The sequence below is a fragment of the Nothobranchius furzeri genome, chromosome 18, assembly GCF_043380555.1.
Source record: "Nothobranchius furzeri strain GRZ-AD chromosome 18, NfurGRZ-RIMD1, whole genome shotgun sequence".
NCBI lineage: Eukaryota > Metazoa > Chordata > Actinopteri > Cyprinodontiformes > Nothobranchiidae > Nothobranchius > Nothobranchius furzeri.
The window spans coordinates 36330535-36353853 of record NC_091758.1 but is presented as its reverse complement, the minus strand read 5'-3'; the positions used below and the strand labels follow the sequence as shown (position 1 = coordinate 36353853).

General features: G+C 42.0%; 1 protein-coding gene and 1 long non-coding RNA gene across 2 annotated transcripts; both read left to right on the top strand.

The window, feature by feature from the left end:
- Nucleotides 1-202: 202 nt before the first annotated feature.
- foxa2 (forkhead box A2) lies at nucleotides 203-2679 on the top strand. Its single transcript, XM_015970429.3, has 2 exons — nucleotides 203-536; nucleotides 1066-2679. The coding sequence occupies exons 1-2, from the start codon at nucleotides 465-467 to the stop codon at nucleotides 2239-2241; spliced, it is 1248 nt and encodes a 415-aa protein (XP_015825915.1). The 5' UTR covers nucleotides 203-464; the 3' UTR covers nucleotides 2242-2679.
- A 991-nt stretch (nucleotides 2680-3670) lies between these two features.
- Nucleotides 3671-18790, top strand: LOC139063838 (uncharacterized). The gene is made up of 4 exons (XR_011517168.1): nucleotides 3671-4177; nucleotides 15526-15711; nucleotides 16153-16267; nucleotides 17028-18790. It is a non-coding gene; the product is annotated as an uncharacterized lncRNA (long non-coding RNA).
- Nucleotides 18791-23319: the final 4529 nt, after the last annotated feature.

Here is a 23319-nt window from a genome sequence, read left to right as displayed (position 1 = left end):
GTGCCAAGCATTCCTTTTATAGTTCCTCTTTTTTTACTCCCCTACAATAAGATCAGTTTTATAATGAAGCTTTTCATATGAAACTGTTCTTTTCAGTGCGCGCAGGTGTACCATTGGGTTGGTGGTGGGTGGTGGTGATGGTGGAGGTGGGGTGGGGGAGAAGCTTGAGGAGTCTCACGCCTAGGTGCGAGGAGATTATTCAAATAGGGCCCAAGGCGTAGAAGTAGGGATTGGAGGCTTGCCTGGTGCACAGAGCTATATCACAGCGTTAACAAGCAGCGCGTCATTTGGACTCCAGTCACTGACAGGCGCATCACGGCTGCCTCCCAGCGACACACATGCACCAGTTCTCCACGAAGGGACACAACGACAACCCACACGCACTCAGTGGTCCCTAGTCGCTTGTTATTAGAGAGACACTTTTGGCTTTTCCTCTGCTGGGAGACGCTTTGTGAAAGTCCTCCATGATGCTTGGAGCAGTTAAAATGGAAGGACACGAACACACCGACTGGAGCACCTACTACGGAGAGCCTGAGGTGGGTACCTTAAATATATATTTTTCCCGTCTAAAGCCGATCCCATTTTATACAACTCAATATTAGCCCTGAGATAATATTAACTTTGTGATCAAATATTGACTTGAGGCGCCTCCAAATCCTCCCCCATCTCCACGCAGCGCGCTATTAAAGTTGCCTGACATGTAGTAAGGAGGGGGAAACTTCTCACTCGGATAATGAATCAGATTATTTATTTATATTTTCTTTAAATAAACACGTGTGGTGTTTGATTTTTAGGGATGAGGGCTCCAGTTTTCGTAAAGGAGGCGTTTCATGTGCGGAATTTAAAGGGATCGCGCGTTTCAGAGGATTATTTACCACATTATTTGTCATCATATTCATAAATATTTGTTATTTTTTGATTACACGCTCCTCCATTTTTACATGGCATAAACTTCAAACAGCTGATTTATTAATTTTTTGTTAAATATTACAACAATGTTAAGGAATTATTACAGCAGGTGTTTTCTTTGCCAAACTCATGGATGTGCTTTCCCTTCTCTGACAGTGTTACACCTCTGTTGGCAACATGAACACAGGCCTGGGAATGAACTCTATGAATACCTACATGAGCATGTCCGGAATGAGCACCACGGCCAACATGACGGCCAACTCCATGAACATGTCCTACGTCAACACCGGCATGAGTCCCTCCATGACCGGCATGTCGCCGGGCACCGGGGCCATGAACGGCATGGGCGCAGGCATGACGGCCATGAGCGCAGCTCTGAGCCCCAGCATGAGTCCCATGACCGCGCAGCCCGCGTCCATGAACGCCCTCACGTCCTACACCAACATGAACGCGATGAGCCCCATTTACGGACAGTCCAACATCAACAGATCCAGAGATCCCAAGACTTACCGCAGGAGCTACACGCACGCCAAACCCCCCTATTCCTACATTTCTCTCATCACCATGGCCATCCAGCAGTCTCCCAGTAAGATGCTCACACTGGCTGAGATCTACCAGTGGATAATGGACCTGTTCCCCTTTTACCGACAGAACCAGCAGCGCTGGCAGAACTCCATCCGCCACTCTTTGTCATTCAACGACTGTTTCCTGAAAGTGCCCAGGTCTCCGGATAAACCCGGAAAGGGTTCATTTTGGACTCTCCACCCAGACTCCGGGAACATGTTTGAGAACGGCTGCTACTTGAGGAGGCAGAAGCGCTTCAAGTGTGAGAAGAAGACGGCCATGAAGGATCCCGGGCGCAAAGGGGGAGACGGGGCATCATCTAACTCCAGCTCAGAGAGCTGCAACGGAAACGAGTCCCCGCACTCCAACTCCTCCTCCGCAGACCACAAACGGTCCCTGTCAGACATGAAGGCGAGTCAGGCCCTGAGCCCGGAGCACGCCGCCGCCTCCCCGGTGTCTCAGGGCCAGCACCTCATGTCGCAGCATCACTCTGTCCTGGCGCACGAAGCGCACCTGAAGCCGGAGCACCACTACTCATTCAACCACCCCTTCTCCATCAATAACCTCATGTCTTCGGAGCAGCAGCACCACAAAATGGACCTTAAGACTTACGAGCAGGTGATGCACTACTCTGGGTACGGCTCCCCCATGGCCGGGGCGCTTTCTATGGGCCCAATGACGGGAAAAGCCGGGCTGGATTCTGCGTCTATACCTGACGCGTCTTACTATCAAGGCGTCTATTCAAGGCCAATCATGAACTCCTCATAAACATTCTGCATGTTGGACTTTTTTCCTTGTTTTATTTGTATATTTGTAAAAACAAATCAACACCAACAACATCAGAAACAAACAAAAAATATAGACTTTGTGTACAAAATTGTATTTCAGATATTTTGACGTTTCCCACCGTTTTAGTTGTCAAGTTTATTAGTAGCCTGTTTATTTTGAGGAAGAATGTTGATTATTAAAAAAATCAAATAATAATAATAACATCAACAACGTGACAAGGAATGGACCCCAAAGACACACAACAACTTGCTGTAAGATAGCTTATTTCCGCTTTACGGTATTCCTAAATGACTTTAAACGCATCACAGGATTTGTTCAATCATTTGTGTAATTCCTATTTATGGCTTGTATATGTGTATTTCTTGTAGTGACAAGAACAGAATCTATATTAAAGTGTTATTGGTTTTGTTTTCTGAATATGATGGTGTTTTATTATTATTATTATTTTAATTATTATTATTATATTAGGTTTTTGCTTCGCCATTTTAGTGCTAACTCAAATTCAGTTCCACACAAGCAGAAAATTATGTTATTTTCAATAAATTTTATTAAATAAACACTTCAAATAACAATGATAAATTTAAAGGAAAAAAGTACAAACAAATATTAAATAAACAGTAATTGACTCCCACATTCATGTAATAACTTAGTGGAAATTTCCAATTTTCTGGTATAAATACTAGATATTTATGGGTTTATTTGTTTTAAATTATGGAATTTATTCTCATCCACGCGCTTTTTTCCAATAAGGCCCCATACTTTCAGTGGGGGATTAATAGCTTTGTTGGATAAAACCGAGAACAATGCTCTCAATTTGTCTCTCAGGAAATGTAAACAAAACAAATATATGCGAATTAATCCCAAACAGAAATGGATGCATTGATAGGAGAGCAGAAACACGTTTATCCAGTTGGAACCGAGGCTCTATGCAAGACATTTTGGGTGGAAGGAAAGGGAATCAGGTTTTAACATATGACGTACAAAACGTTTTTTGAGGAGTTGTGCGCATGGCAATTTTGCGCAAATTTGCTTGCTAAACACAAGATAGATTGGCAGGAATAACTCAAAATGCCTGTCAATCATCCAACCCACCTGTCTGTTTCACCCACACACACACAAACACACACGCACGTAAACTTTAGATCAGAGCGTGAGATTAAGTGGCATTGTCCCATGAAACAGCCCCCCCGCGGCGCAGGAGAATAGCAGCAGGAGAAGGCGGCTGATTTGGTAACACAGCCTCCTGAATGTGATGCTCTAACTTCTCTCCTCACAATCTGGGGCTCCATTGTCTGCTCCCGATTTTTAAAATAGTCGGACCCTCCCTTCTTGTTAGATACGACATGTCTCCATGTCATGCTTCCACCCCCAACCAGCTCAAATCCAAGGCCTCGGAAAGAGGATCGGGGACGCGCAGTTTCTCCTCTCTTCCCCAGCCAAACGACTTCTGAACACGTAGGGCCAAAAGTGTGCGTTTATTCTCCAGACCCTCTTTACGGATCACACTTTAAACAGCGTGATCTGCGAATAAACAAAGCCAGTAAACAATGGAGTGGAGGCTGTGCCCGCATATAGGAAGGGTACACACACAAACCAAATTGCACAAGAGTAAACTTTGAATAGGACGCAGCAGCTCTGTAAATTTACACAGACATTAAATTTCGTTCTATTCATTTTAGACATATAATGCTAAGCTGATTTTTTTATAGCACACTGATCGATATCTCTGTAAAATAATCATTTTTTTAAACTAGCGTGGCAGTGAAATCTTTGCTTTGTGCTAAAGTCAACAGTGACAGAGTTTGAGCTCAAATAAATGCTGTGATGTCTGGAGCCCTTTGCAGAAGGCAGAAGGCAAGCTCCTACAATGAGCTTCTGTGAGGCTTGCCAACAACATGCACCGGCTATTTTGCAGGTATGAAGCTTTTTATTTTAACAAAACGCTCCGTTTTCCTTCAACTGAAGCGCTGTTCTCCATTTTTCATTTTGGGGGTGGGGTGAATTTGATGGGAATTCACGGACATGCACAAGGGGGGTACGGCTGATATCCCGAATTCATGGGAACGCAGATGTATTGGATTTTCGCGACAGGGTGGTGCAAAGCTGAGAGGATCTGCAGGTTGTGTGATGAGTTGCAGGAGTTGCGTGATGGATAGAGGAGATGCTGCGCTACAAAAAAGCTGCAAATGCAAAATATAGACTTTCTGATAGGATTTTATTTATGTATTCCACAAGTTGCAAGTTTATTAGATATATTTGTTGCCTGAAATTAGACTTGTTCAGAGACAGATGGCTCAGTGTGCACAAGGAAGACTTGCTGTTGGATATTTCTTGCAGTGTGCGCCTGATTGATATGTTGCCGCACAGATGTCATGAAAAAGAGCCTTTTTGGAGCCCCGCAACCTCAATTGTTTTCTGTTAAGCTGAACTTCTATTCGATTTGGCTCTCTTACATTTAGTTATATTGATATTTTTACAACAGATGATGGAAATTTCATTAAAATGAATGCAGTTCAGTGCGTAAAAGTATGTTTGTGCAGCAGCAATAATAATAATAATAATAATAATAATAATAATAATAATAATCTACTGCTGTAAACCGTTTTCTCCGGGTGCGTCCCATCCCTTTGATGCTGGCGGGTTTTCACTCCGGCAATGGCCCCTCTCGCGCACCATAAGACCAGAACGAGCTTTCGGATCTTCACCAGTTCAAAGGTAACCAGCATCCATCTGTTCTAGTGCAGGGGCCGCAGCTCTTGCTCATCTCCAAACTTTATTCATGCTTTTCCAATCATTCCTCTGCTGCCCCGACCATGCGCCATCGGAGACGCGTTGTTATAGCAACTGAGAGAAAGGATGTTGATCCTTTAGTGGGCCGCTAACCTGATTTCTCTGCATTTCATGAGGCCGAATTAGCATATTTCTTGATTAGGGGCCTGGAACTCAGACTTTTTTTCTCACATTGGAGACAAAAGGAGACGCATCTTTTGCACTCAATCGGACCTCATGCAGGAAAATCACACATCCACATTTAGGAAGGAATTTGATAACATTTGTTGTACATCAAGAAAGTGGAAAGCTTTTCTCTTTTATTCAGTTGTATTATTTTTAAAAAGAGAAGCGATGTTGCAACAATTTAATTTGCTTTTTTTTGTCTTTTAATGGCGCCTAATTGTGCCGATCTTAGGAAGTGAGACATTTTAATGCCCAGGCGAGTTTGGGCCTCTGTTTTTAAAGGATGACTCAGTAGGCTACCTGATATAAGCCACAGACTCATCCACCCATGGGCGTCAGCTCATAGCGCAGGGATCAGGATTCCAACAGGTCTATCAAAAAAGCAACCTTTTAAAATTGCACTTGTGCAAAAGAATAAAACTAACTAATAAACAAAAACATAACAAACAAAAAAATGCAAACAAACAAATAAATTAAATGCACAAATATGAATTCATCAAATCAGGTGAAATTAGTTCAGGGAGTCACGCCCATAGAGCTCTTGATGCACCTTTGGGCTCCGCGCTGCAACCCCGCGGACTGGAACACCCAAGTAGATGCGTCTCTATGGCGACGGCGGGACACCGGTCCAACAAGCTGTAATTCTGTCTCAGCCTTTTGCAGGGGAGGGACCGTCCACACTAGCCCGACTTAACTCCTCTTTCACCAGAAATACTCCTAATCCCAAATCTTAGGAAGGCAAACTGAAGTCCCTCAGTATATTAAAGGGACCACAAAGTCAGAACTCAAAGCCACCCAGGGTTTCACAGCAGGCGGCCCGGTCCCGGTGAGAGACGCAGCACTGGCCCATACTGTCACCTATCGGTCTGAAATCTGCACGCAGATTATTCACAGGAAACGAAAAATGCACAAATTCTTTATAACAAATAATTCAAATGTTTTAAAAAAATAAATAAATTTAAGAGCAGAAAATGTAAAATTATTTGGGCTCAAATTAAAGTGAAAACGCTTTAAACATTTTAGATGTAAATGAGGTTTATTATAATCAAAAGCTCTTCTTGCTATAATGACTTTGCATTTTTAAATTTGCAATTTAAGTTGTTATGTAGATAACAAATAGGCTATAAAGGCCCGTGTCAGCAACTTAAATATTAAAATACATTCAAATAAAATGAATCGGTTAAATAAAAGTGGAGTACATTTAAAGGCAAATTCCACCTATTTTAAGGCAACATGCAGGTAAAATTTAGGCCAAACAAACCCAAACGTTCATGCACTTTGTAAAAAATCTATTTAAACTTTTATTTCTTCAACCATGTATGTTTTAGATACTATACTCTAGTTGTGTTCATGTGGACTTAAATTATTATTTGCACTCCATTTATCCTACTCAGAATAAAAAAAAGCTGCAGGAAAAGTCCAGGCACATCGTATGTGCAAATATTTATTTGGATTTCTTGGTCTTTTCTTAAAATTCACAATTCTGCTCACGTTTAATAATTAAAACTGCTTCGCCTGACAAAAATTAAACTTGTTTATAAAACAAAACAAACAAACAAACAAACAAACATGATAGGATGAATAGGTTATTTTAAATGTAAAATGAAAACATGCATTTCTTTTGATTTTGTCTTTCATTCTTTCTACGTTAAATACAAAAACAACTAGAAATGCTTTGAGCGAAGCATCCAAATAACTTTTACATTTTAAAATTATATTCTCGATAATCTACTGGATATAATTCCATGACTGGAATCTGCAGGTCATCCTGATGATGAAAAGAGGAAGGCGAGTGCGCAAAAAAAAGCGAGAGAGGCAGAAGAGGGGAGAAAATAGAGGGATGGCACGATGGACAGGGTGAGAATGCGGATGCTAACTGTGATGTGTCTGTACTCTTCTTGACACGACTCTGTGAAATTCCAGTGCAGGACTCCTTCATGTCCGGTGAGGGAAAAGAGAGGGAAGGAGGACGATCCATCAACAATGCCCATTGAGTTACTGTGAGGCAACAGCTGGTGGGATGCGCCGTGACGTTCAGGCGGTCTATTCAGGCCTGGACGGGCGCCTCTCATGGCCCTGCTGCTTTTATATCTTTGGAAGTGGATGGATGGTTCAGTCCCATCATGCAAACAGAAGAGAGAGACAGTCTCCACCAAAACCAGTCCAATCAGAAACCAGAACATCAAACTGAATTAAAGTTTGGAAGATGAGCCGTCCATCTTATGATGGAGATAAAACGGAATAACTGTCAAAACTTTTGTTTCACAGATGCACTGAGGCGAGGCTCTGCCCCAGAAGGGAGGAGGAGGAATTAGTTTCTCAAGGAAAAGCAGAAATCATACACAGCGTCAATGCAAGATAATAAAAATGTGATCAACCAGGCAGAAATATCATATATGGAGATTAAAGGTGCTCAGAAAGTGATGTTGGGTATGAGCACTCTCTGGCTGCTGCTGTGCTTTCGGCCTCTCTTTGAAGATTCCACAGGCATTTCCCAGCGGCCCTCATGCCTGTCTCTGAGATCAAACCTCGCTGGCAAAGCCACCATAAAACGATATGTCAGTCGGGAGAGGAGAATGGGATGCCTGCTTGACTGTGATTGATCTGCCATGGTTTCTTTATTCCCCCCGAGACTTGATACAACCAGGCTCCAGATCCCGCCTGATGAATAGCACCGACCATCCCGCCACATTACATCCCCTCTCCGATGCCATTTCCACCCGGCGTGGCACGTTCAGGCAGCCCCACGGACGCCGACATGCTGCAATATAAAATTGAAGCACCAGATTCCGGTTCCAGGAAGCAGAGGCACAGGGCCTTGCCAACCAATCACATCGAAGGACATCCAACTCATTAAAAGTTAATGAAACCTATAAACGTGGCGCGCCAGCGATTCATTTAAACCCCCAATCCAATCTCCTCTCTCTGCAAAGGCAAACAAGCCTGTGTGCCCCCAGTGCTGTCCTCGGAATAACAAACTACGGAATATTTTGTCCTGCATATGTTCTCCTATGCGCACACTGATGGGATATCTTACATTTGGACTTGTCCAATTTAGAACAAAGCAAAGGGTGGTGTACTGCACTGGTAAAAAATCTGTAATCTGCTTTTTGAGTTGAATTGAATGCAGCACCTCACACGCACTGCATGTCGGGGACGGCTGAGATAGATATGACATTTCAACATTCATGAGAATCACTGACATTCAAATAATGCGCTCATTTTAATACCGTACATGAGTGAGAGCCACATCTGTGTGAAAAAGCTGTTTATACATCTTCCTGTTCAAAGCGAGGGTCTTGATCCTTGCAGGCGGACAAGGCCGATGCGACTCAGAGCCTTTTCCTTCAAACTCATCTGTGTCGCACATCATCTGCCCTGCGTCGCACATCATCTGCCCTGCGTCTAATTCGATAACAGCCCATTAAGAGCAATAAAATTCCACTTTGCTGGTGTCAAAATCTAAATCCACATCCCCTCTTGTCTGTTTCACACAGCTCTTGTGTCTTGTATCGCTTCCCTCGGGGGGATTCATATTAAATTCCCTGCATGTATGGTGCCACAGTCAGCTCGCTAATGAATTTCCATACCCTGCCTGGAATCGGATTAATCCCTACTTTAATTCCATATAAACGGCTGTGTTATTTATAGTGGGAAGACGGATGCTCGGTGGAAGGATTGAGGAAAGCTGGGAGGTGCCTGCAAGGCTGCTGAGCAGATTACGGTGAAGGATGAATCCTGTATGTTTTCCCTGACAGCAGAGTAGTCCCCTGACACACACTATTTAACCCTCGCCTGCTTGACGCTGACAGAAACATCATGGTGTTTGTCACCTAATATCCTGTTAGATTAAGGAGTCAACTAGCAGATTTATTGGTTGGAGACCCTTATCTTGAAGTGGACAATAATGAGATAAAGTGTGAAGATGCACACCGGCGAGGTCACGCCGCTACGTTTCTGCAACCATGCAAATTTTCACCGACCTCCTCGTTCATGCAAATATTTGACATAAAAAGAAACAACCTCATGGGACAGTTTTTGGTTCACTAAAGTCTGTGCTGACAGGTAGTTTGTTAAAAGGCTTATATATACAAATGGCATACCGTAATATGGCACGGTGACATGCAGCTAATGCCTGCTGGATGCAAATATATTGCTCTGTTGTGTTAGACCATAAGGTGGAGGCTCAGAGTGCAGTTAGCTCTGTGACTGACTCCTCATTCATTCTGGTCAGAATGAATGAGGAGAAATAAGAACAGCGTATTTTTGTCCCCCCCCCCCCCCAAAAAGAGCCTGCCTTGACAAAAGTGTTTATTTAAGATTAACGAACCAGATTTAAAATTTCGCAACAAGCCAGAAGTTTTGTGTCACAAACGTATTTGTGAAAAATTAACAAACATATTAAAGCATCAACGGCAGTTAAACTACGCCAAACGTTTCTTGTTATCTTTAAGCTCTTCCTCCCTTGAGTACCTTGTTCTGAATCTGCTTTTAACTGTTGTTCGAGAAAAATGGGAAATTCACCAAATAGGCTGCCTGGAACACACACACACACACACACACACACACACACACACACGCACGCACGCACGCACACACACACACACACACACACACACACACACACACACACACACACACCACACGCACGCACGCACGCACGCACGCACGCACACACACACACACACACACACACACACACACACACACACACACACTAAATTTCTTTTAGAATAATTAGGTGTATTAGACCTGTTGACATCATGGAAAACAGTAATAATCTAATTTTGGTCGTTTTGGTAACCTGGTGTGTTTTACCCCAGAAGCGTTGGGCAACAGGGTTACCCTAACCCTAACCTTAACGGAGATTTTGACCTCAAATAATTAGGTTCAATGGACCATGGACCGTGGTGGAGGGGACTGAGAATAAAAATCCCTGATGTTTTTAATAATCCCTAATTATGGTCATTCTTGAATCAGAAGGGACAAGTTTTGCTTAAATCAATATGAGCTACTAACTAACTAACTAACTAACTAACTAACTAACATCTGTGCATTTTAATGAACAAATTAAATAAATGTAATAAAAATAATCGCTTTGTAATTTTTAGTTAAACCCTACATTTCGTGCCACTGCACACCAACAAAATATTTCATTTGTGACCCCCCCCCCCCCCCAAAAAAAAATGAACCCACTATTTAATGAAAACACAACCCGACAAATGAATCCAGCAGATTTTAGAGTGTTAAACAACAAAACACAATATTTAAAGTGGGTTTCTGACGAACTGGAAGGTTTACAGACTCCACCTGCTTTTGTTTGGGAATTTTTCGGTTTTCCTGCAGAGCAAAATAAAAGATCCCAGATGAATCTTATTCATCAAACTCGAAGCCTGGGGTTGACGAGCTCAAGGGGTTTAAAACGTCCCATCATGGAGCTTTTCAGGTCCAAAATTGTGATCCACTGCATGCAGTTAACAAGTAATCATTAGCATGGGACGCATTTAAGGATGACAGACGCTTGTGAAGTCAGTTTGGCAGTTTCAGGGACAGTTTGGAGCCTTTAAAGCTCGGTCCACCACACGTCTGAACATCGATGGTTTATTGAGGCATCTGTACGCTCACACACTTCATTGCCAAGCTTGGCTGGTGCGCTTTGCCGTCGTGAATTTGAAGAAAACACACACCCACACAAAAGTTTGCTGTTTACCTTCGTTCCACCAAATCCTCAACAGCCGCTCTGTAACCCCCCCCCCCCCCCCATTCTCATCATTGTGCTTTCACAACAACTGAATGCATCATTTGTATTTCATAAACTTTCCCCTTATGTATCAGATACCAAATGTTTGGCAACTCAAAAGAATAAATGGTGATGGAGGTGAAATGGGGGGGGGGGGGCATCATTTGCATGGAAACATTTTAACGAACATTTGGTGATGACACCGCCGCCGTTGGCCCTGAGGCTTAAAGCAATTAATTCAGGATCCTGACATAAACTCTCCAATCCTTTGACAGCTTAGAGCTGAAATAAAAATGCTAGTTCTCCTGGGAACGGCAGGAGATAGCTGGCTCCTTTCTGGACTGTTTGCTCACTGGCCCTGCGAGCAATCTTCCCCAGTCAGAATGAAATGCAAGGACACAAACAATGTACCGTCGAGAGAATGGGAGATGGGGAACGAACAGTTTGGACTATTTGCTCAGCAGAAGGGCAGCCACAATGGCCGGCCCATGGCTTTCCCATGCATCAAGCCTCTTAGTTGTAGGCCTCCCTTTGTTGCCTGGTTTCTTCTTCCCTGGCCAGATAAGAGCCCAGCTGCCCTATACTTTTTAATTCCCTTTGTACGCCATACTGTATGGTCATTTATCTGTCTGCCGCGGTGGCGTCGTCTAATTGAACAGGTTATCGCGCGTGTATCTCCGTTGCCCGCATGCGTGCTCGTTTACGAGTTGAATCGTGCCCACTTTGCTATAAAAGGCAAGGTTGAGGCCGGGGGGAGGCAGGGAGGGGTGGGTGAGGGCTGACCTTTCCCTTCGTCTAAGACAGGGAGGCACAAGTCAAGAGCCTGGAGCGATAAAGATGCAGAATTTTACGTTTTAAAGTAGATTTTACACTTAAAACGATCAAAATATATCAGCACGTTTCCGGAGCCTGTGAAGACTTTTACTGAAGGGCTTTTGAGGAAAGACATGACCTGATGGTGACTCCGGCCAGAGGAGAGGGCAAATAAAACAAGCGTAGTGGCTCAGACGGGAGAAGCATCCATATTGTGTTCTTTTGTTGTCCTGTGTTGGTTTGTGTTTGCATTTACATTGACCAGGTTTCTGAGCCCAATGCGTATTCCCACTCAATTTGTTTAATTCCGTCTGCGTGGCAGGAAGTAGAAGCGGCGCTCTTCTAAAGGCCTGCTGAGAGCAAAACAACAATAGCAAAAGGAATCAGAAACAAACAAACAAACAAGTAAAAGAAAGATGCTTTGTAGGATCAGTGCACATACGAAGGAGCGCATTCATGCATGTGAGCAGACGCTCGCCAAAACACACACACACACACACACACACCAAAGCCCATCCCCCTCTGTAAAGGTTGTCGTGTCAGGACCCCTTGGGTGGTCAGACTGAGGATGATTTCGACACAATATGATGTTGTGAAGCAATCCTTTGAAAAAGAAGAAAGAAAGATGCTCACTGGCTGCTTTTACTGTCACATTTGTACAAAAAGCCCATGTTGCGGGGGTTGTCTTGGGGGGGGGGGGTAATGTATTTGAAGAGAGTGATGATGTGCGGTCACAAAAAGCTTTCGCATTCACAGACGCAGCATGAAAACTGTTTTATTTGTTTGACGTTTTTTAACCAGGCTGAAAATGCAACCCATAATGACTCCACAATGGTTTATTCTAATGGCTAAGCCCTTAATCTATCAGATCAGATTTCAAAGTGCCAGCAGCTCTGCCAAGGCAGGTCCCAGGAAGGAAAACCCTTTTGTTTGGGGCAACTTTTTTTTTTTTAAAATACAAGACCAGATTCTGTTCACAGAGACCCAAATATTAAAGAGAAACACAAAAATAGCATTGTTGATATTTTAAAGAAAAACGCCATTAAGAAACCCTAAGTTTTCACATCCACCTTTGGTGCACCAACAGCGCTTTGGCAGCATGTCAAGGATTCAGGTACGGCAAGATAAATAGCTGTCTTATGTGTGCTTGTGAGAGCCAAGCTCCTTGTGGGGTGGTGCTCCCAGCTTCACGCTCCAGCAGCGCTGAAATAAAGCTCTGTTCGAGGCATTTCAACACCGCTTAAGGTTGTCCGCTGCCGTGTAATTTATGAGTTGAGAGGACTTGGCTTCTAAAGTTGACTACGGCCTGCAATCTTCCAACATTCATGGGTGGAGAAAAGAGCTGCAGTGAGTCATAGGAAACTTACAACACTCCTCCAATTATCTAAAACTGTGGTGGTCCGAGGGATGCCTGTAGCTGTCAGGTGTGTGGTTCAGTTGCTAAACGTGGAGGTGATGTGACCTAAAGTAATTGGACGTGCAGGTACTTCAACAGGTTAGATGTTGTGTCACCTGCAGGTCAGCATGGAGCAGGTAGGATGGAAGCATCTCGCATCTGAACCTCACAGTGGGTGGTCATTTATAACACATTCATATATATATATATATATATATATATATATATATATATATATATATATATATATGAATGTATACATACATATATACATTCATAAACATATATATATATATATATATATATATATATATATATATATATATATATATATATGTTTATGAATGTATATATGTATGTATACATTCATATATATATATATATATATATATCCATCCATCAATTTTCTGAACCCACTTTGTCTACGTAGGGTCACTGGGTGGGGGTGGGGGCTATCTCTCCAGCGGTCAATGGGCAATCAGACGGGGTACACCCTGGACAGCAAGCCAGTCCATTGCAGGGCAACACAGAGACACAGGACAAACACACACACACACACACATATATAAATATATATATATACATATATGTATGTATATATGTATGTATGTCTATATGTAAAAATATATATTTGTATATATGTATATACACACACACACACACACACACACACACATATATATATATATATATATATATATATATATATATATATATATACACACACACACGTACATATGAAATACAAATACATAGATACAACATCCTGTTTAAGAATTTTGAAATAAAATAAAATTAGAAATACTAACATTTAAAATAAAAGTGAAAATAATGGCTCATATTACAGTTTCCCTTTTAATGTTAGAAATCATATATTGTGTAAATATGTCGAAAAATCTAAATAAATAAAATAAATATGACTAAAAGTAAACATAAACTAAATACCAAAGCTTTATAGAAAAACAAAAAAAGTTTTTTATTAGAATAAAGGTAAAAATGTGACTGACAGGGTTTGAATGCGTGAAAATATTCATTACATATCTGATGTTAGGCCTCTGTTGACCATCATGCTTTATTGCTTTAAAGGGAAATTAAATCATGTTATCTGTCGAGTCACATTAAGCTGCATCATAAAATCAAATATCTTCATTTTATTCTCATGGAACACACTCATAAAAAAGGCAAACAACATTGATTTTAATTCCTTTAGAATAAATTAACACCTCCACTTTAAAAAGCTAATTTAACCTACATAGAAAATTAATTCAGTATAATTCTTGAATTTTTCATTTGCTATTAAATTAGTTTATTTCCCCTATTCCCGAAAATATCTTCAGAACAATTTTGTCTCTTTAAATTAAGTCTTTCATAAATATTTTGAATAATTTAAATGCACCCTTAAATTTTTGAAAATGCATTTGTAATAATTTTATCATCAAAGGAAGAATTTTTAATAAAAAAAAAACTGTAAAATGTTTGAAAAAATTGGTATTTCCAGTCTTTTAGGATTAAAAATGTCCTGGTTGTGAGGTCACTGCAGCTGTCCTCTTCTGGGTTAACCTAACCACTGGTGACTGGTTAACGTGACCCAGACTAGAAGGCATTTATAAATTATTGTTGGGTTTAAAGATAAGACACATTTATTTAACCCAATCCAAAACAACTGTGGGGTCACTTCGAACTCAACAGTTTTTGTTGATAAAAAAAGATTTGTTTCGAACTAACAGAAAAATGTTAGCAACATTTTATTATATAAAGATGCACAATTGGTTATTTTAGTAGAATTTTTTACGTTTTGTTTAAATTAGTCATACTTTAGTCTGGATTAGTAGGTTCTGTTTAATTTCTATAAAACATTTTTATTCTCAAGCAGACATCCTCACACTGTTCAGATTACCTTTCCGCCCGTGTGTGAACGTCAACACCCAGTAAACACCTTTGACACACACGCTTGAATGCGACGGGCGAGTTAACTAAACATTCCTGGGTGTTCCCACTCACCCACCAGGCTGCACTGACCCATCTCCTAATGCTTCAAACTGCACCTACAAATCAGTGATGTATTTAGACCCGGCGTGCTTTCATTTAACTCGTTAAAGTGCATGTACATGTAGAAATTCTCATTTATCTACAGAAACTTTCCTGTTTCCGTCGCTTAAAACAGAATAGAACCATGCTCCATGAGGATTTGGGAATTTGGGAGTATAATTCCAGCCTCGAGCTTATCTGCACACCCAGACTATTTGAGTGTTTTGAGATGCGGGCTCCCCGAGGACGGATCGAAGGCGTCCTAGTAGAACTGCGCATCAAATAAATAGGAGGAAGGGATTTATATGGACGCTGTGTCTCTGTCAAACAGGGCTCTGCTGACTGAAGCGATCCCCACGGCCCGAGCGGAGGAGAGACAGGAGAGGAGGAAGCCTCGGAGGGAAGAGGGATGACTCCGGAGGAGCCTGGCTCATGCGTTCACACACACTCACATGAATACTCTTCACACAATGTCCCTCTCAGTCCTGGGTTGTGACCGGCCCGTGGCATTGCCCAGGTATGTCAGCTATGTTTGCCAAGCCATCCATCACCAGAACGCCTTCCCTCCTGAAACAGGAACTTTTGTTTGAAACATGGACTAAACCCATTCTTTGCCTCCACTCAAATTAAATAATTTCCCTACAGGTGAGATAGAGGATTTATTAGCACCAATGTTTTGTTTCTTAAGCTTTCTTTCATTTTTCACGTCCAGGCTGAGAACGTGCGAGCTTTAGAGTACAGTTTCGGGACATCGGCGGCTCTTATCGCTGGTGACCAGGGTTAGCAAATAAACGCTGCAGAGAAGTTGAGCTGAGTGGAAACAAGGGAAAGATTTATGATTGCATGACGCTCACACATGAAAAGAGAATCTTTAGCTTTTATTTAGTGGTTAAATGGAGGTCTGTGCAAAAACAAATACTAGATTTAAATGTATTCACCGCTTTTTTTGGTCTTATAGGTGTCACTGGCCATCTTGAGGGTGCTTTGTCTGGAAGAAGCATGCAAACGGACTGCAAACATCTGAAAAGAAACCAAAGAAAGGGCTGGTATGTTTGCTAAAGCAGCTACGTTTGGTGAGTCTGAGCCTCACTACTTCCCCTGAAACACGGCCATCGTTTATCTTTTCGACTTCTCCGGGCGAGAGAGCAGATATCACTAAAAGTGCCACGTTAATGATTGACTCTTGGCACACCGAACATCCCAGATTGAGTGGCCACTTTGCCTGCACTTGTGATGCATTTTCAGCCGCAAATGTTTGTGGTCCCTCTGCCCTCCTTGAGTCCCATACAGTATTATTAGCACTGAGGGGGGAGAGAGAGAGAGAGGTTAGGGTGGGGTCAAGACCAGCCTCAATAAAGAACCGCCGGCATGCTGAGGTAAATGGAAGATAAGAGTTTGTCTGTGACCCTTTTAGTGCTTTATATGAATGTGGGTGAGCAAACCTAATCTCCCCTCCAGATAGATTTGGCTCGTCTTTGTGGAAGCAACTTCTTGCATTTGTACGCCCCTCCCCTCCATGTTTCTAAAGCCCACTTTAAGATTCTTGAAATAGACTTTTTTACTGACGGTTCAAGATGGAGAGCAAACTGAGATTAAAGAATCTTAATTACTCGAGGGGTTGGTGAAATGGACTCCAGATACAAAGACGTGCTGTACTCATTGCCACCCTGCCAATCAGTGACAATACTGTAATTGTGAGTTCTTTGTACACACCACCAATGAGCTCCAGAGGACAGCTGGCTGCTCTTTTTACACACAAGTCAGCAGCAGCAGCAGGATTTTTTAAGTAAAATGAGAATAAATCGCCTGATCTGTTCACTCTGTCTTCTGCAGATGGATTTGTGTGCAACCGGACACGTCCTCCTGTGCATCGGTCAAGCTGAAAGCCGCTTCCTGCCGATGTACTTGGCTATATCTGCGCCTGACCTGTCTGACGTGTGTAATATCAAAGCCTCTGTCAGCGTGGAGCTGAATGGGAACAAAAGAGAGGCCTCTATTAATGATTAACTGTTCTAAAAGCCCCGGCTTTTGTATTCCCATGGTGCCCAGGCTATCTGGCTGCCATGTGACATGCTCACAGCATTTTTCGAGCAGATTGGGGGAAAGCTAGTGAGCAAACACAGGTGCTTTGGAGCAGCGTTGCCGACGCTGTCAGGGACAACCACAAACAAGAGCAGCTATGCCTGGCTAAATGAATCCCCACCCCTCCCAGCGCCATCATCACCCCCCCCCCCCTCAGCTCTGTTACCAGCTAACTTGTTTGCTAGCTCCCTATAGCTTTCTCACTGCTTTCTGCACAGTCCACCTCCCCCTGATCCATCCTGCACGAACCCAACGTCCGCACCGAAGCTTCTCACACTCTCCAAAGAAACAAACAAATAAAAGTGAGGACGGGCGACCGGCTCTTTGAGGTGGTGGCATTTGCTGTGGTCCTAGTGGGAGAGCAAACAAATTAATAGTGTCCATGTTTTCACTTTCTAAACTAAACTAAATGTCTTTTAGTTCAAGTGGGGCAACTGGGCTGACCCTGGTGTCAGACGCAGCGTAAAGGTTGCACGCTCTTGCACTTGAGATGCTGAGAGGAGGACATAAGAAGTGAGTATACTCGAGTATTGGTGCACATGAACCTTGCACCTTTTAGTTGCATGATAATAAATTATACAAGAGCAGGTGTTTTGGCAGCAATCTTTCAAGAAAAGATGCACGGAAGCTCTTAACCTTTTCATTAGAGCGACAAGAGACTGCTGTGTCGCTCAACTTTGATAAGACAATCAGATGATGGGATGGCGTTATCTTAACACGGCTTTCCGGCTGGAAGACAAATGAACGGTGTGTGATAACGGCGGAACAAAAGCTCGACTCTCATTCACAGGTTCCTCCAAGAAAAGGGGAAAAATGATCAGAGTGGGAAATTCAAGATTGGAGGAGACTTTTATTTTCATTTTCAATTTTGTTCTTGAGCCAGGTCACAGGAACGGCTTTATTTTTATCACCTAAATACTTCTATTATCTCCTCCTGGCTTCTGGATTTGACAGCCTGTGATTATATGGACTTGTAAACCAGTTATCACTGAAAGAGATGATAAAAATGTTTTAAAACAAACTATTTGAATAAACAAGGGAGGAAATGAAGTTGTAAAAGTGGGAGATGCTGAAAAACTAAAGGCAGACTGGTGGAAATATTGGTGCTGCTTAACATAAACGGATGAAAACAGAAAAAAAGAGCGAATACGTTTCATTTTGGACCGTCTGCACATCCGTGAAACAACACTTTTTTTTTTTTTTTGAATTTCTGACTTTTTAAGCCAAATTCTCAGTCAGAGAGAAACGTGTATACTCAAGGATTCACACAAGGTTTTGTTTGATCTCTCCTCGGAAAAATGATTGGGAAAAATATTGGTTCCCTGGCAGAAAGCATTAGCACTCAGAGGAAAATAAAACAGAAGAATGAAATCCTTTCTAAATTATTGTGGAAACTACTTAAATAAAGTGGAATTTTTCTAAGAAAACGTGTTGTGTGTTATTTGGAATATTCTTTTTCACGGCTTCTTTTCCAATTTTCTAAGGAAATTATAATTAAATGCTGGATTGCACGTCGTCAGACCATAAGAGTCTGAAATCTATCGGCAGGTGTTGATCTCATCCCTGCGGGGATTTAGCCTTTTCCTGGCCGTGAGCTGAGTCTGATCAGAGGAGTTACAAATCCACACTTTTACAAGTCTCACTGTAGTTCGCAGGCCCGTAGGCCGCGGTAAAGCGTGGGGGCCTGGAACTTGGATTTGAGACGTCTTTGTTGCCTTATCATTGTACAACGGTGAAAGTCGTCCAGACTCCTCGGTTCAGTCAAAGAAAAGTTGTTCAGTAACGGGGTGAGACATGAAAGCTCCACATGTTGAAAGGGCTCGTTTGATCTTGCCAGGCACAATGGTCAAATTTGAAAAGAGCAAAGTGTGCTTTAACGGCACTGCACCGCATTAACCTCTTGTCTTTTGACAGGTCCACACCTAGAAAGACGTAATATTCTCCTGAATGGAAAACATAGATAATGAGTAATGGCCTCCGTGTGGAAGAGGGAATCTTTGTGCTGATTCTAACTCCTGCTTTTATAAGTCGGCCGCTCAAGAAACAGACGGAGTCAAAGCTCTTTTTGTGTTTTCTTTGCAACTTAAAACCTTTTTTTAACACATAAAAAAAGCAAAGAACCTTGATCGGAGATTTCACGAATGTCACGACATTTAAAGTAGCGCCACAGTAAAGAAAAGTTAAACTGTTCTCAGCAGGAGATCGGAGATCCGTCACAAGCTGACAGATTACCGAGCAGTCAGCCATGGCAGTCACGGGTCAACGCAGACCGACTCCATCCCCAGACTCTGTTAACTAAGTGGGTCGGCCCTATCTCTCCCCCATCTGCCAGACGGTTTGTTGACTCCTTAAAGAATGCTAATAAAACACATCCCCTCTTTTCCACAGCTTGTTCTAAACCTCAGAGCTGGCAGCTGTCTGTTGGTTAATTAATAAAAACTTTAAAAGAATCAGGGGAATGCTGTCGATTCACAACCGGAAACTGTTCTTCGAGCCCCCACATAGGGCTTGCGATCACACGTGATTACGCGTTGTATTCTGGGACGTGGCGGCCATGTTGATAGCCTCACAAGTGTAAACAAATCGCGGAAAACAAAATGTAGCCTACATCGCAGAGAAGTAGCAGCTTTTTGACAATGAAAGTACGGTGATTAAAAAAAAACACGTTGAAATCCTGAAAAAGATGCGGAACATACAGGGAAATGTTAAATATGGAAACCAGGGACCGGTTTGTGGACAAAACCAGGATTATAAACAGTTTGGGTCTGCATGAAAAACCCAAGAGTGGAGCACCGATGGCAAGTTGTTGCTGCTGCATGACGAGCATTTGGGGCTATCTTGTTTGAGGTGTGAGCGGATGCAAACGTCCGGATGAGAGGTAAACGTTTTATTTGCTGGTTTTTCTAGTAAAACAATCAAAATTGTCATCCCATAGAAGTCGTGTTGTGTTTCAGTGCGCCTACATTAGCTTACCTGTGTGTGTGTGTGTGTGTGTGTGTGTGTGTGTGTGTGTCGGTATGCATGCTGAAGAAAAGACATGACAAAGGTTTCGTAAATATATTTACGTTTAAATAAAAGTATAATATTTGTAACTTACCAGAATAAAAACGCAGAGAACACACTCTCGTCCAAAGCAGGATACTATGAAAAGTGATGTTTGGTTGCCTAGCTGCAATCCAAGCGAGCTGACGAGACTTTGTTGTGTCCGATACTTTCATGATTATACCTCCAAGCAGGAAAACAGGGAAAAGTTAGCTCGCTGTCCATGTTTTTCCCTGGTGATCACGTGTTGTACCCCACAACACAGCAAGGATCTACCCTGATTGGGTAATATAACGATCAATAGAATAATAAATTTAATGAAGCCGCAAGACCGAGACTGTGTGTGCTGTTGTCAGAAATAACAAGCAACTCGGAGGACTCCAACATGGCGGCTGCACCTGTGATGACGACACAATCTCAACCCCGGAAGCAGGTGAGTGTGGATGAGTGAAGGTCGACACAAGAAGGACCACAAGCTGTGGATCTAAGGAGGAGTTCACGAGTTAACCCAACGTACCAATCGCCATCGCTTTTTATGACGACTAGTTAGCATAGAAAGCAGGTTGGACATGACTTTTTTGGTATGCTAGACACCTCAATAATAAACAGCAACGAGGTAAAAGTGGTTTTAAACTGTACTTCCCTTTTAAAAAGTGAAGTTTTAAGACTTTCAAACAGCTAAATCCTTCAAAGTCTCACATCTGATCGGTGATGCCTGCTGGCTTGAACCACACCATCACGTGCTCATTTTCCACATTAGACAAAAGGGAACCTGCTCAGGTAATGGAGCCACTCAGAACAAAATCTACTTGGTTGGGAGACCTCTGTGCTCCTGCCGTCACGCCTGAACTGCAGTCAATGACAGACGCACAGCCTGACGCCTCTCTTAAAGCACAAAAAATATAAAGAAACACGTCCATCAAGCTGCCAGAAGCTTCCAATAACCAGCTATTCACTCAAATGTCTCTCTGTCTTCTTTATGAATACAGCTCGTGTCCCTCGTGTTCAATTACCTGAGTCAACATGGATGTATTGAACCCCAACATGCGAGTCAAATCATAAAGTGTATATACAAGAGCAGGGATGTGGCTGTCGCAGTGGGGCGGTGAAAATTACACCGGCTCAGGAAGTAAACAAAGCAGTAATAAATGACGGCCATAAAACCAAAAAAAAAAAAAAAAAAAAAACGGAGGGGAGATTAGTTGTTTCTGCTCACCTGTTTGACAAAAACATGTTGATCTACTTCACATTATTGCACCCTGCAACTTTAATTGAACTGATAAAATAAAAGTCGGTGTGCCACGGTATTGTGAAAATGTGTGTGTGTGTGTATGTGTGCGAATTGCGTGCATGAGACAGCTGCCGCTTTTTTTTTTGCTACACACGCACACACAAAACACACACACAGGCTCACTCAGGTAGCAGCTGGGCCGGCTCACCTGTCATATTAATAAAACTAGACAATCCCTTCCATCAGCAGCGGAGCTGCAGCACCACAGGGCAAAGCAGAAAGAGAACAAAAGAGCAGGAGAGGCAAAAGGGCTGCGAGGAAGAAAAAGAGCAGAAAGAGTTAGTGCACGCTGAGATAGATCTGAATTATTGTGCATAAAAAACGTCAGATTAGTGTGGATTAGAGCTACTTTAACAGATTAGAAATAACTTTTTTATCATTTAAAAACATATTTTGGGAAAATTTTTTAGTATCATCATTGTTATAAACATATTATGTTTAATAAGAGGAAATAAAACAAGTAAAAGGGAATAGAAATGTAAAAAAAATACACATATAAGATAAAAAGTTCCGCCCAAAACCCAAACTCTACTTATTATAAACTTCCTGTTTGTAAACAGATAAAAACCCTCCATGTTTTATTAAAAATAAAACAAGGTTTTCCTTTTTCACACCAAAAAGTTGACGTTAAAACATTAAAATGTCAACACTTATAAACCTGACTCCACTATAATGAAGTGTTGCATTTTTCTGCCTGATAGAAGAAATCCACTAGAGTGACTGAAATGATTGAATAAGAAGGAGACAACTCTTTCTTCAATAATTTGGTTGTTTTAGTTCTTGTTGCCCCTCAGGTTGTGTAACGACTGATTACTGATGATTTGTTCACCTTTAGTAGAAATGATTTTCCTCTCCTACAGCCAGATTTTGTTCTGCTGATTGGTCAGAAACTGGCTGCTTGTCGCGCAGTCGCTGATTGATTTGTGACAAACTAACCCAGAGGCAGTGAAAGAAGGAGAAAAACGTGGTAATTATAGAAAAAGCTTTCATTATCAACAAAGTGTTTGAATCTGCTCAGGAGACAGAAAAAACTGCCTTTGGTGTGGGTTAGCTCCAGGGACTTCAAACACATAAAAGATGCATAAAACAGTAGAAAAAAAACAAACTTCCCTGGAGCTATGGCACTTTTATAAATGTGTCCCCCCAACAAAACAAAACCAAACTAAACAAAAACAACAAAACAAAACATACTGAGGTGTAAAATATAAAACCACAAAAAAGGATAGTTTTTGTAAAGAACCTTTATATTTGCCTTTTGACCATTAGATTTGAATAAAATATACAGAAAAAATGATACAGTAAATATGCATCATATCATTATTGATCAACGGCTATGCGTGATTAGGCTGCATGGTGGCACAGTGGTTAGCACTATTGCCTCGCAGCGTGAAGGTCGCAGGTTCGAAACTCGGCTTTCTGCGTGGAGTTGCGTGTTCTCCCCATGCATGCGTGGGTTTCCTCCGGGTTCTCCGGTTTCCCCCACAGATCCCAACATGCCCTATGGGTTATAAATGGTAAGTCGCTTTGGATAAAAGTGTCTAATAAATAAATAAACACAAACATTTTTTAGCAGCACTTTGAATATTTTATTCAAACAGTAACAACATTTTTTTATTTGTTATGTTTCTGTGAAGAATCAAATTAAATCTCCAACACTTCTTTTCCTCCTTATTTAGTTTTGGGGAATCACTTAACCAGCACGCAGGGGTG

What these genes read in the sequence shown, in the direction of transcription:
- foxa2 (XM_015970429.3), top strand. Translation starts at nt 465, where the DNA reads ATGATGCTTGGAGCAGTTAAAATGGAAGGACACGAACACACCGACTGG. An exon ending in CCTACTACGGAGAGCCTGAG is followed by an intron (nt 537 to 1,065) that starts GTGGGTACCTTA and finishes CTTCTCTGACAG; the next exon opens with TGTTACACCTCTGTTGGCAA.